The sequence below is a fragment of the Haliotis rubra genome, unplaced genomic scaffold (assembly GCF_003918875.1).
Source record: "Haliotis rubra isolate DU_JTF1 unplaced genomic scaffold, ASM391887v1 Scf405, whole genome shotgun sequence".
Taxonomy (NCBI): Eukaryota; Metazoa; Mollusca; class Gastropoda; order Lepetellida; family Haliotidae; genus Haliotis; species Haliotis rubra.
In genome coordinates this window covers 887,190-902,197 of record NW_025767086.1, presented here as the reverse complement: position 1 = coordinate 902,197, position 15,008 = coordinate 887,190, and the positions used below count along the sequence as shown (strand labels likewise).

General features: G+C 38.5%; 1 protein-coding gene across 2 annotated transcripts in view; it reads left to right on the top strand.

Annotated features, from left to right (window-relative positions):
* The first annotated feature begins 545 nt into the window (after window positions 1–545).
* Window positions 546–15,008, top strand: part of LOC124287695 (follistatin-A-like) — a 58,723-nt gene continuing 44,260 nt past the window's right edge. Inside the window, exon 1 of one of the 2 annotated variants that reach the window (XM_046724213.1) lies at window positions 546–1,448. In XM_046724213.1, coding sequence (XP_046580169.1) covers window positions 1,388–1,448 — 61 coding nt within the window. In that variant the 5' untranslated portion in view covers window positions 546–1,387. The remainder of the gene's footprint in view (window positions 1,449–15,008) is intronic. The other variant, XM_046724215.1, reaches the window with a different exon arrangement.

Sequence of the window (15,008 nt, the reverse complement as noted above, 5' to 3'; positions counted from 1 at the left end):
ATATACAAACATGTCTATATTTCCAGATAAAACCCATACCCCATCAAAGTGCCTACGACACAAGTCTTGAATTATTTGACAAAGTCATGAGAAAAAGCATTGTTCTGGCTTATGTAGGAATTGCACATTAAAATATATACTTTAAAAAAGGAAAACTTAATTTATGAGACAAGATGTTATCTGCAGACAGGACAGCTACTCAACAGGAATGGTCATTCACCTTAACTTGTGTCTTTCCGGAACAGGCCTTTCAAGTTAAAAAGAGATCGATACAGGGACGTCACTCTTACATTGACAAGTCCCGTGGTCAGCAAAGTATCACGATTACCAGGAGTTTAAAGCGTTTATCAGGCATTAACCATCAGTGTAAGCGATGATTGAAATGAAGTAAAGCACGATCACAAAGTTGGGATGTTCCCATTCACTGGGAACAAAGTTTTTGTGTTTAATATCGCCTAGCTCACACATGAGGTCATTCAGTTTTTATTTTATGATATGCTTGTCTCGCATCACTTTACAACGGTACAGTGACGGGCGCGCGCAGCCTCGAGTGATCGTGCACCTGTGTTTAGAGTGTGACAATGCGTGGCGTTATTCTGCATCCCATGACGCCTGTCAATCATCGGCGTGTCTATTGCAATACACTGGTTGGGCACACGCAATAGTGAGACCTTACAAACGGCTTTGAATATATGTTATTGACAAGAATCGTGATAACGTTATATTGACTGGTTATATAGAGTTACGGTTCATCCCATCAGCGCATATTTCAGTTATTCAGTGTTATAATGCTGGGAGTGTTTATCACTTGCGACGGAATATTTCCACAACTTAGACAGTAACCTTTTAGAACATAGGCACCGGACAGGTCATCTCTCTAATGGAAGAATGGGACACGGTCACTCAGGAGACAATTCATTGAAAGTAAGAAGTTCAGCATGCAGAAGACGGACATGATCTTAGATACGCCACTTTACCTGTGAAATAAAAGCAAGAGCACAGAACTTTCAGGTTAATTCACAAAACACGTGCTACTACCGTCGGATCTAGATCGACCTCACAGGACCGAGTGAGAATTTAATACGCCGTATATCACGTCGCGTAGCTGGGTCCCGCGAACATTACGTAAAGACGTGAAAGTACGACACTGTAGGTCCCTAGAGTCCTACACCTTCTGACCACAGGCATCCAGATATACATTCTCCTTCACACATCTCAGAAGCTCCTGGACTGGTATGAACCGAGAGATATTGGGCTTACCTGCTGTGAATATCTCATACCCTTCTCAAGTGAGCGTACTGTGCCCCATGCCCAGCTAGTTCACCGTACAGAGACAAGGGGTTCAACGTTACCAGGACACTTTCATTCTTCTACTCAATACGACAACATGAACGTCATTGGTGTTGTCGTAATGTGTTTGGCTGCAAGCCACCTCCCTGCTGTACATGGTAAGATATTAAATTGTATTGGTTTCTTTTCCAGTTTGTTTTTGGTACTTTAGATTTTATGTTATGAATTTCAAAACCGTAACAAGTATTGTTTCAACACACTCGAAGCTGGTATTTTGTTATTGGTAAATATATGTTTGATTATTGTGCGTTCCAATCCATCTATCATACTTCCTGTAGAACAATATATTGGAATTTAAAATATTTGTTTTACTTATTGTCAACTTATCATCACTCATAACCCAAGATTATATTATTGTGTAAGGTTTTTTTATTCTTATATTATGTCTGTCTGTAGTTCAATTTACGAAACGTGATTTTAAGTTATATACAATTTTATGCAATTGAAAAGAAATAGTAATTGTTTCTACATAACAGAACTGTTTCTAGACGGGTGGCAATGGCAAATTAGCCTGCTTAGTGTCGGTATTTATAAATGAAAACACCGTGCGTAGATAAATATAAGGCCAACTTGAACAGTAGCGAGTACTGCACAGTTACCGAGATACAGGCCCCTAAAAAACCCTCGTCACCGACATTCTCGAAATGTCTGTACGACCAACAGTGAAGTACTATTATTGATCAAATAGTTTAAAGAACACAAAGCATATGCATGAGGAAATATGTTAAGAACGCAGACAGTAAGTAGGTTGCACAACACAGATAAGCTCGTGGACCTTGATACAAAATACATACACCATGTCAACCCTTCACGGTGTCGGCTTATTTCATCCGGCTACAATAAACAATACATTGGCGTAATAGCAGGGTAGAGCAGGCCAGGCTGGATAAAGCAGGTACTGCATGGGGTTCTCGCGTTGGATAAACATATATCACACAGGATTCATGTCATAGATAAATAGATATCAAGTGGGTTCTATATGCTGCATTAGGAGAGATCACGCTGGAGTCACTAGTTGATGAAGAGGATATTACTTTTGTTCACATGTTGGATAAAGTAGACATCTCGTAGGTTTCACCGATTGATAAACTAGACATTCATGGGTTTCATATACTACCCATCAAAAGTTTAGACTCACTAGTGTCAATGTAACCACTTACTTCAGTGAGCTGTTCTAAACTTGATTTTGCATTTATTCCATGCTGTTCCACACACATGAACTAATGTGAAACAAATTTGTAACGTTGAAAAATTATTGTCATGAATACAGTAAATGATGAAAATCAGTGAAAATTGGCGAATTCTTAACAAAACTTTACACCTAAATGCAGCTGTGCACATGAACGATATTTGCACGTTTTTTAGCAGTTTGATACATGATCCCAGGTGTGTTCATATGCATAAAGAAATTGGTTACCCCAGGTTCGATGTAACCATATATATATGCATAGCATGTAGTGAGTGCATTAGGTGAGTCTAAACTTTTGATGGGTAGTATATACTAGGTATTTGAAGAATATATCACATAGGGGTCATCTGTTGTTATTCAACAGGAGAGTTAACGTGTTGGATAAGGAAATATCACCCTGGTGATATCAGATGGTGGATGGAGAACATATCACTTAGCGTTCACGTGTTTGATAAAGTAGTTATCACGTGGGATTCCTGCATGTTGGATGAAGAAGACATCACATAGGGGTCATCTGTTGTTATTCAACAGGAGAGTTAACGTGTTGGATAAGGAAATATCACCCTGGTGATTTCAGATGGTGGATGGAGAAGATATCACTTAACGTTCACGTGTTTGACAAAGTAGTTATCACGTGGGATTACTGCATGTTGGATGAAGAAGACATCAAATAGGGGTCAGATGTTTGATAAAGTAGATATCACGTGGGTTTCATATGCTGTAGGTAGGATATAGGGTTCACGTGTTTGATAAAGTAGATACCACGTGGGTTTCATATGCTGTAGGTATGATATAGGGTTCACGTGTTTGATAAAGCAGATACCACGTGGATTCCATGTGGTGTAGGTATGATATAGGGTTCACGTGTTTGATAAAGTAGACATCACGTGGGTTTCATGTGCTGTAGGTATGATATAGGGTTCATGTGTTTGATAAAGTAGATATCACGTGGGTTTCATATGCTGTAGGTATGATATAGGGTTCACGTGTTTGATAAAGTAGATATCACGTGGGTTTCATATGCTGTAGGTATGATATAGGGTTCACGTGTTTGATAAAGTAGACATCACCTGGGTTTCATATGCTGTAGGTATGATATAGGGTTCACGTGTTTGATAAAGTAGACATCACCTGGGTTTCATATGCTGTAGGTATGATAGAGGGTTCACGTGTTTGATAAAGTAGACATCACGTGGGTTTCATATGCTGTAGGTATGATATAGGGTTCACGTGTTTGATAAAGTAGACATCACGTGGGTTTCATATGCTGTAGGTATGATATAGGGTTCACGTGTTTGATAAAGTAGATATCACGTGGGTTTCATATGCTGTAGGTATGATATAGGGTTCACGTGTTTGATAAAGTAGACATCACGTGGGTTTCATATGCTGTAGGTATGATATAGGGTTCACGTGTTTGATAAAGTAGATATCACGGGTTGGGTTTCATATGCTGTAGGTATGATATAGGGTTCACGTGTTTGATAAAGTAGACATCACGTGGGTTTCATATGCTGTAGGTATGATATAGGGTTCACGTGTTTGATAAAGTAGACATCACGTGGGTTTCATATGCTGTAGGTATGATATAGGGTTCACGTGTTTGATAAAGTAGACATCACGTGGGTTTCATATGCTGTAGGTATGATATAGGGTTCACGTGTTTGATAAAGTAGACATCACGTGGGTTTCATATGCTGTAGGTATGATATAGGGTTCACGTGTTTGATAAAGTAGACATCACGTGGGTTTCATATGCTGTAGGTATGATATAGGGTTCACGTGTTTGATAAAGTAGACATCACGTGGGTTTCATATGCTGTAGGTATGATATAGGGTTCACGTGTTTGATAAAGTAGACCTCACGGGTTTCATATGCTGTAGGTATGATATAGGGTTCACGTGTTTGATAAAGTAGACATCACGTGGGTTTCATATGTTGTAGGTATGATATAGGGTTCACGTGTTTGATAAAGTAGACATCACGTGGGTTTCATATGCTGTAGGTATGATATAGGGTTCACGTGTTTGATAAAGTAGACATCACGTGGGTTTCATATGCTGTAGGTATGATATAGGGTTCACGTGTTTGATAAAGTAGACATCACGTGGGTTTCATATGCTGTAGGTATGATATAGGGTTCACGTGTTTGATAAAGTAGACATCACGTTGGTTTCATATGCTGTAGGTATGATATAGGGTTCACGTGTTTGATAAAGTAGATATCACGTGGGTTTCATATGCTGTAGGTATGATATAGGGTTCACGTGTTTGATAAAGTAGACATCACGTGGGTTTCATATGCTGTAGGTATGATATAGGGTTCACGTGTTTGATAAAGTAGATATCACATGGGTTTCATATGCTGTAGGTATGATATAGGTTCACGTGTTTGATAAAGTAGACATCACGTGGGTTTCATATGCTGTAGGTATGATATAGGGTTCACGTGTTTGATAAAGTAGATATCACATGGGTTTCATATGCTGTAGGTATGATATAGGGTTCACGTGTTTGATAAAGTAGATATCACGTGGGTTTCATATGCTGTAGGTATGATATAGGGTTCACGTGTTTGATAAAGTAGACATCACGTGGGTTTCATATGCTGTAGGTATGATATAGGGTTCACGTGTTTGATAAAGTAGACATCACGTGGGTTTTCATATGCTGTAGGTATGATATAGGGTTCACGTGTTTGATAAAGTAGATATCACGTGGGTTTCATATGCTGTAGGTATGATATAGGGTTCACGTGTTTGATAAAGTAGATATCACGTGGGTTTCATATGCTGTAGGTATGATATAGGGTTCACGTGTTTGATAAAGTAGATATCACGTGGGTTTCATATGCTGTAGGTATGATATAGGGTTCACGTGTTTGATAAAGTAGACATCACGTGGGTTTCATATGCTGTAGGTATGATATAGGGTTCACGTGTTTGATAAAGTAGACATCACGTGGGTTTCATATGCTGTAGGTATGATATAGGGTTCACGTGTTTGATAAAGTAGATATCACGTGGGTTTCATATGCTGTAGGTATGATATAGGGTTCACGTGTTTGATAAAGTAGACATCACGTGGGTTTCATATGCTGTAGGTATGATATAGGGTTCACGTGTTTGATAAAGTAGATATCACGTGGGTTTCATATGCTGTAGGTATGATATAGGGTTCACGTGTTTGATAAAGTAGACATCACGTGGGTTTCATATGCTGTAGGTATGATATAGGGTTCACGTGTTTGATAAAGTAGATATCACGTGGGTTTCATATGCTGTAGGTATGATATAGGGTTCACGTGTTTGATAAAGTAGATATCACGTGGGTTTCATATGCTGTAGGTATGATATAGGGTTCACGTGTTTGATAAAGTAGATATCACGTGGGTTTCATATGCTGTAGGTATGATATAGGGTTCACGTGTTTGATAAAGTAGATATCACGTGGGTTTCATATGCTGTAGGTATGATATAGGGTTCACGTGTTTGATAAAGTAGATATCACGTGGGTTTCATATGCTGTAGGTATGATATAGGGTTCACGTGTTTGATAAAGTAGACATCACGTGGGTTTCATATGCTGTAGGTATGATATAGGGTTCACGTGTTTGATAAAGTAGACATCACGTGGGTTTCATATGCTGTAGGTATGATATAGGGTTCACGTGTTTGATAAAGTAGACATCACGTGGGTTTCATATGCTGTAGGTATGATATAGGGTTCACGTGTTTGATAAAAGTAGACATCACGTGGGTTTCATATGCTGTAGGTATGATATAGGGTTCACGTGTTTGATAAAGTAGACATCACGTGGGTTTCATATGCTGTAGGTATGATATAGGGTTCACGTGTTTGATAAAGTAGACATCACGTGGGTTTCATATGCTGTAGGTATGATATAGGGTTCACGTGTTTGATAAAGTAGATATCACGTGGGTTTCATATGCTGTAGGTATGATATAGGGTTCACGTGTTTGATAAAGTAGACATCACGTGGGTTTCATATGCTGTAGGTATGATATAGGGTTCACGTGTTTGATAAAGTAGATATCACGTGGGTTTCATATGCTGTAGGTATGATATAGGGTTCACGTGTTTGATAAAGTAGACATCACGTGGGTTTCATATGCTGTAGGTATGATATAGGGTTCACGTGTTTGATAAAGTAGACATCACGTGGGTTTCATATGCTGTAGGTATGATATAGGGTTCACGTGTTTGATAAAGTAGACATCACGTGGGTTTCATATGCTGTAGGTATGATATAGGGTTCACGTGTTTGATAAAGTAGACATCACGTGGGTTTCATATGCTGTAGGTATGATATAGGGTTCACGTGTTTGATAAAGTAGATATCACGTGGGTTTCATATGCTGTAGGTATGATATAGGGTTCACGTGTTTGATAAAGTAGACATCACGTGGGTTTCATATGCTGTAGGTATGATATAGGGTTCACGTGTTTGATAAAGTAGACATCACGTGGGTTTCATATGCTGTAGGTATGATATAGGGTTCACGTGTTTGATAAAGTAGATATCACGTGGGTTTCATATGCTGTAGGTATGATATAGGGTTCACGTGTTTGATAAAGTAGATATCACGTGGGTTTCATATGCTGTAGGTATGATATAGGGTTCACGTGTTTGATAAAGTAGAGATCACACGTGGGTTTCATATGCTGTAGGTATGATATAGGGTTCACGTGTTTGATAAAGTAGATATCACGTGGGTTTCATATGCTGTAGGTATGATATAGGGTTCACGTGTTTGATAAAGTAGACATCACGTGGGTTTCATATGCTGTAGGTATGATATAGGGTTCACGTGTTTGATAAAGTAGACATCACGTGGGTTTCATATGCTGTAGGTATGATATAGGGTTCACGTGTTTGATAAAGTAGACATCACGTGGGTTTCATATGCTGTAGGTATGATATAGGGTTCACGTGTTTGATAAAGTAGATATCACGTGGGTTTCATATGCTGTAGGTATGATATAGGGTTCACGTGTTTGATAAAGTAGATATCACGTGGGTTTCATATGCTGTAGGTATGATATAGGGTTCACGTGTTTGATAAAGTAGATATCACGTGGGTTTCATATGCTGTAGGTATGATATAGGGTTCACGTGTTTGATAAAGTAGACCTCACGTGGGTTTCATATGCTGTAGGTATGATATAGGGTTCACGTGTTTGATAAAGTAGACCTCACGTGGGTTTCATATGCTGTAGGTATGATATAGGGTTCACGTGTTTGATAAAGTAGACATCACGTGGGTTTCATATGCTGTAGGTATGATATAGGGTTCACGTGTTTGATAAAGTAGATATCACGTGGGTTTCATATGCTGTAGGTATGATATAGGGTTCACGTGTTTGATAAAGTAGACATCACGTGGGTTTCATATGCTGTAGGTATGATATAGGGTTCACGTGTTTGATAAAGTAGATATCACGTGGGTTTCATATGCTGTAGGTATGATATAGGGTTCACGTGTTTGATAAAAGTAGATATCACGTGGGTTTCATATGCTGTAGGTATGATATAGGGTTCACGTGTTTGATAAAGTAGATATCACGTGGGTTTCATATGTTGTAGGTATGATATAGGGTTCACGTGTTTGATAAAGTAGACATCACGTGGGTTTCATATGCTGTAGGTATGATATAGGGTTCACGTGTTTGATAAAGTAGACATCACGTGGGTTTCATATGCTGTAGGTATGATATAGGGTTCACGTGTTTGATAAAGTAGACATCACGTGGGTTTCATATGCTGTAGGTATGATATAGGGTTCACGTGTTTGATAAAGTAGATATCACGTGGGTTTCATATGCTGTAGGTATGATATAGGGTTCACGTGTTTGATAAAGTAGATATCACGTGGGTTTCATATGCTGTAGGTATGATATAGGGTTCACGTGTTTGATAAAGTAGACATCACGTGGGTTTCATATGCTTGTAGGTATGATATAGGGTTCACGTGTTTGATAAAGTAGACATCACTCGGTTTCATATGCTGTAGGTATGATATAGGGTTCACGTGTTTGATAAAGTAGATATCATGTGGGTTTCATATGCTGTAGGTATGATATAGGGTTCACGTGTTTGATAAAGTAGATATCACGTGGGTTTCATATGCTGTAGGTATGATATAGGGTTCACGTGTTTGATAAAGTAGACATCACGTGGGTTTCATATGCTGTAGGTATGATATAGGGTTCACGTGTTTGATAAAGTAGATATCACGTTGGTTTCATATGCTGTAGGTATGATATAGGGTTCACGTGTTTGATAAAGTAGACTTCACGTTGGTTTCATATGCTGTAGGTATGATATAGGGTTCACGTGTTTGATAAAGTAGACATCACGTGGGTTTCATATGCTGTAGGTAGGATATAGGTTCACGTGTTTGATAAAGTAGATATCACATGGGTTTCATATGCTGTAGGTACGATATAGGGTTCACGTGTTTGATAAGGTACATATCACGTGAATTTCATATGCTCTAGGTGTGATATAGGGTTCACGTGTTTGATAAAGTAGACATCACGTGGGTTTCATATGTTGTAGGTATGATATAGGGTTCACGTGTTTGATAAAGTAGATATCACGTGGGTTTCATATGCTGTAGGTATGATATAGGGTTCACGTGTTTGATAAAGTAGATATCACGTGGGTTTCATATGCTGTAGGTATGATATAGGGTTCACGTGTTTGATAAAGTAGACTTCACGTGGGTTTCATATGCTGTAGGTATGATATAGGGTTCACGTGTTTGATAAAGTAGATATCACGTGGGTTTCATATGCTGTAGGTATGATATAGGGTTCATGTGTTTGATAAAGTAGACATCACGTGGGTTTCATATGCTGTAGGTATGATATAGGGTTCACGTGTTTGATAAAGTAGATATCACGTGGGTTTCATATGCTGTAGGTATGATATAGGGTTTCACGTGTTTGATAAAGTAGATATCACGTGGGTTTCATATGCTGTAGGTATGATATAGGGTTCACGTGTTTGATAAAGTAGACATCACGTGGGTTTCATATGCTGTAGGTATGATATAGGGTTCACGTGTTTGATAAAGTAGATATCACGTGGGTTTCATATGCTGTAGGTATGATATAGGGTTCACGTGTTTGATAAAGTAGACATCACGTGGGTTTCATATGCTGTAGGTATGATATAGGGTTCACGTGTTTGATAAAGTAGACATCACGTGGGTTTCATATGCTGTAGGTATGATATAGGGTTCACGTGTTTGATAAAGTAGACATCACATGTGTTTCATATGCTGTAGGTATGATATAGGGTTCACGTGTTTGATAAAGTAGACATCACGTGGGTTTCATATGCTGTAGGTATGATATAGGGTTCACGTGTTTGATAAAGTAGACTTCACGTGGGTTTCATATGCTGTAGGTATGATATAGGGTTCACGTGTTTGATAAAGTAGATATCACGTGGGTTTCATATGCTGTAGGTATGATATAGGGTTCACGTGTTTGATAAAGTAGATATCACGTGGGTTTCATATGCTGTAGGTATGATATAGGGTTCACGTGTTTGATAAAGTAGACTTCACGTGGGTTTCATATGCTGTAGGTATGATTTGATATAGGTTCACGTGTTTGATAAAGTAGACATCACGTAGGTTTCATATGCTGTAGGTATGATATAGGGTTCACGTGTTTGATAAAGTAGATATCACGTGGGTTTCATATGCTGTAGGTATGATATAGGGTTCACGTGTTTGATAAAGTAGACATCACGTGGGTTTCATATGCTGTAGGTATGATATAGGGTTCACGTGTTTGATAAAGTAGATATCACGTGGGTTTCATATGCTGTAGGTATGATATAGGGTTCACGTGTTTGATAAAGGTAGACATCACGTGGGTTTCATATGCTGTAGGTATGATATAGGGTTCACGTGTTTGATAAAGTAGACATCACGTGGGTTTCATATGCTGTAGGTATGATATAGGGTTCACGTGTTTGATAAAGTAGATATCACGTGGGTTTCATATGCTGTAGGTATGATATAGGGTTCACGTGTTTGATAAAGTAGATATCACGTGGGTTTCATATGCTGTAGGTATGATATAGGGTTCACGTGTTTGATAAAGTAGACATCACGTGGGTTTCATATGCTGTAGGTATGATATAGGGTTCACGTGTTTGATAAAGTAGATATCACGTGGGTTTCATATGCTGTAGGTATGATATAGGGTTCACGTGTTTGATAAAGTAGACTATCACGTGGGTTTCATATGCTGTAGGTATGATATAGGGTTCACGTGTTTGATAAAGTAGATATCACGTGGGTTTCATATGCTGTAGGTATGATATAGGGTTCACGTGTTTGATAAAGTAGACATCACGTGGGTTTCATATGCTGTAGGTATGATATAGGGTTCACGTGTTTGATAAAGTAGACATCACTCGGTTTCATATGCTGTAGGTATGATATAGGGTTCACGTGTTTGATAAAGTAGACATCACGTGGGTTTCATATGCTGTAGGTATGATATAGGGTTCACGTGTTTGATAAAGTAGACATCACGTGGGTTTCATATGCTGTAGGTATGATATAGGGTTCACGTGTTTGATAAAGTAGACATCACGTGGGTTTCATATGCTGTAGGTATGATATAGGGTTCACGTGTTTGATAAAAGTAGACCTCACGTGGGTTTCATATGCTGTAGGTATGATATAGGGTTCACGTGTTTGATAAAGTAGACTTCACGGGTTTCTATATGGGTTTCATATGCAGGGTATGGGTTTCATATGCTGTAGGTATGATATAGGGTTCACGTGTTTGATAAAGTAGATATCACGTGGGTTTCATATGCTGTAGGTATGATATAGGGTTCACGTGTTTGATAAAGTAGACATCACGTGGGTTTCATATGCCGTAGGTATGATATAGGGTTCACGTGTTTGATAAAGTAGATATCACGTGGGTTTCATATGCTGTAGGTATGATATAGGGTTCACGTGTTTGATAAAGTAGATATCACGTGGGTTTCATATGCTGTAGGTATGATATAGGGTTCACGTGTTTGATAAAGTAGACATCACGTGGGTTTCATATGCTGTAGGTATGATATAGGGTTCACGTGTTTGATAAAGTAGACATCACATGGGTTTCATATGCTGTAGGTATGATATAGGGTTCACGTGTTTGATAAAATAGACATCACATGGGTTTCATATGCTGTATGGTATGATATAGGGTTTCACGTGTTTGATAAAGTAGACATCACGTGGGTTTCATATGCTGTAGGTATGATATAGGGTTCACGTGTTTGATAAAGTAGATATCACGTGGGTTTCATATGCTGTAGGTATGATATAGGGTTCACGTGTTTGATAAAGTAGATATCACGTGGGTTTCATATGCTGTAGGTATGATATAGGGTTCACGTGTTTGATAAAGTAGATATCACGTGGGTTTAGGGTTCATGTTTGTAAGGTATATGATGTGATATAGGGTTCACGTGTGCTTGATAAAGTAGATATCACGTGGGTTTCATAAAATGAGACATCACGTGGGTTTCATATGCTGTATATGATATAGGGTTCACGTGTTTGATAAAGTAGAACATCATGTGGGTTTCATATGCTGTAGGTATGATATAGGGTTCACGTGTTTGATAAAGTAGACATCACGTGGGTTTCATATGCTGTAGGTATGATATAGGGTTCACGTGTTTGATAAAGTAGACATCACGTGGGTTTCATATGCTGTAGGTATGATATAGGGTTCACGTGTTTGATAAAGTAGACATTCACGTGGGTTTCATATGCTGTAGGTATGATATAGGGTTCACGTGTTTGATAAAGTAGATCATCACGTGGGTTTCATATGCTGTAGGTATGATATAGGGTTCACGTGTTTGATAAAGTAGACATCACGTGGGTTTCATATGCTGTAGGTATGATATAGGGTTCACGTGTTTGATAAAGTAGACCTCACGTGGGTTTCATATGCTGTAGGTATGATATAGGGTTCACGTGTTTGATAAAATATAGATATCACGTGGGTTTCATATGCTGTAGGTATGATATAGGGTTCACGTGTTTGATAAAGTAGACCTCACGTGGGTTTCATATGCTGTAGGTATGATATAGGGTTCGTGTGTTTGATAAAGTAGACATCATTGGTTTCATATGTTTCATATGCTATAGGTATGATTTGATAAAGTAGATTCACGTGGGTTTCATATGCTGTAGGTAAAGGTTCACGTGTTTGATAAAAGTATATGACATATCGTTGGTTTCATATGCTGTAGGTATGATATAGGGTTCACGTGTTTGATAAAGTAGACATCACGTGGGTTTCATATGCTGTAGGTATGATATAGGGTTCACGTGTTTGATAAAGTAAGATATCACGTGGGTTTCATATGCTGTTAGGTATGATATAGGGTTCACGTGTTTGATAAAGTAGATATCACGTGGGTTTCATATGCTGTAGGTATGATATAGGGTTCACGTGTTTGATAAAGTAGACATCACGTGGGTTTCCATATGCTGTAGGTATGATATAGGGTTCACGTGTTTGATAAATGTAGACATCACGTGGGTTTCATATGCTGTAGGTATGATATAGGGTTCACGTGTTTGATAAAGTAGATATCACGTGGGTTTCATATGCTGTAGGGTATGATATAGGGTTCACGTGTTTGATAAAGTAGACATCACGTGGGTTTCATATGCCATATGTATGATATCACGTGGGTTTCATATGCTGTAGGTATGATATAGGGTTCACGTGTTTGATAAAGTAGATATCACGTGGGTTTCATATGCTGTAGGTATGATATAGGGTTCACGTGTTTGATAAAGTAGACATCACGTGGGTTTCATATGCTGTAGGTATGATATAGGGTTCACGTGTTTGATAAAGTAGACATCACGTGGGTTTCATATGCTGTAGGTATGATATAGGGTTCACGTGTTTGATAAAGTAGACATCACGTGGGTTTCATATGCTGTAGGTATGATATAGGGTTCACGTGTTTGATAAAGTAGATATCACGTGGGTTTCATATGCTGTAGGTATGATATAGGGTTCACGTGTTTGATAAAGTAGATATCACGTGGGTTTCATATGCTGTAGGTATGATATAGGGTTCACGTGTTTGATAAAGTAGATATCACATTGGGTTTCATATGCTGTAGGTATGATATAGGGTTCACGTGTTTGATAAAGTAGACATCACATGGGTTTCATATGCTGTAGGTATGATATAGGGTTCACGTGTTTGATAAAGTAGACATCACGTGGGTTTCATATGCTGTAGGTATGATATAGGGTTCAACGTGTTTGATAAAGTAGACATCACGTGGGTTTCATATGCTGTAGGTATGATATAGGGTTCACGTGTTTGATAAAGTAGATATCACGTGGGTTTCATATGCTGTAGGTATGATATAGGGTTCACGTGTTTGATAAAGTAGACATCACGTGGGTTTCATATGCTGTAGGTATGATATAGGGTTCACGTGTTTGATAAAGTAGACATCACGTGGGTTTCATATGCTGTAGGTATGATATAGGGTTCACGTGTTTGATAAAGTAGACATCACGTGGGTTTCATATGCTGTAGGTATGATATAGGGTTCACGTGTTTGATAAAGTAGACATCACGTGGGTTTCATATGCTGTAGGTAGGATATGTTTGATAAAGTAGGGGGTTCATATATGTTTGATAAAGTAGACATGATAAAGTGGGTTTCATATGCTGTAGGTATGATATAGGGTTCACGTGTTTGATAAAGTAGATATCACGTGGGTTTCATATGCTGTAGGTATGATATAGGGTTCACGTGTTTGATAAAGTAGACCCTCACGTGGGTTTCATATGCTGTAGGTATGATATAGGGTTCACGTGTTTGATAAAGTAGACATCACATGGGTTTCATATGCTGTAGGTATGATATAGGGTTCACGTGTTTGATAAAGTAGACATCACGTGGGTTTCATATGCTGTAGGTATGATATAGGGTTCACGTGTTTGATAAAAGTAGACATCACGTGGGTTTCATATGCTGTAGGTATGATATAGGGTTCACGTGTTTGATAAAGTAGACTTATCACGTGGGTTTCATATGCTGTAGGTATGATATAGGGTTCACGTGTTTGATAAAGTAGACATCACGTGGGTTTCATATGCTGTAGGTATGATATAGGGTTCACGTGTTTGATAAAGTAGATATCACATGGGTTTCATATGCTGTAGGTATGATATAGGTTCACATGTTTGATAATGTAGATATCACGCGACTTTCATATGCTCTAGGTGTGATATAGGGTTCACGTGTTTGATAATGTAGATATCACATGGGTTTCATATACTGTAGGTACGACATATAGTTCACGCGTTTGATAAGGTAGACATATGTACGTGAGTTTCATATGCCTCTAAAATTAATGATATAG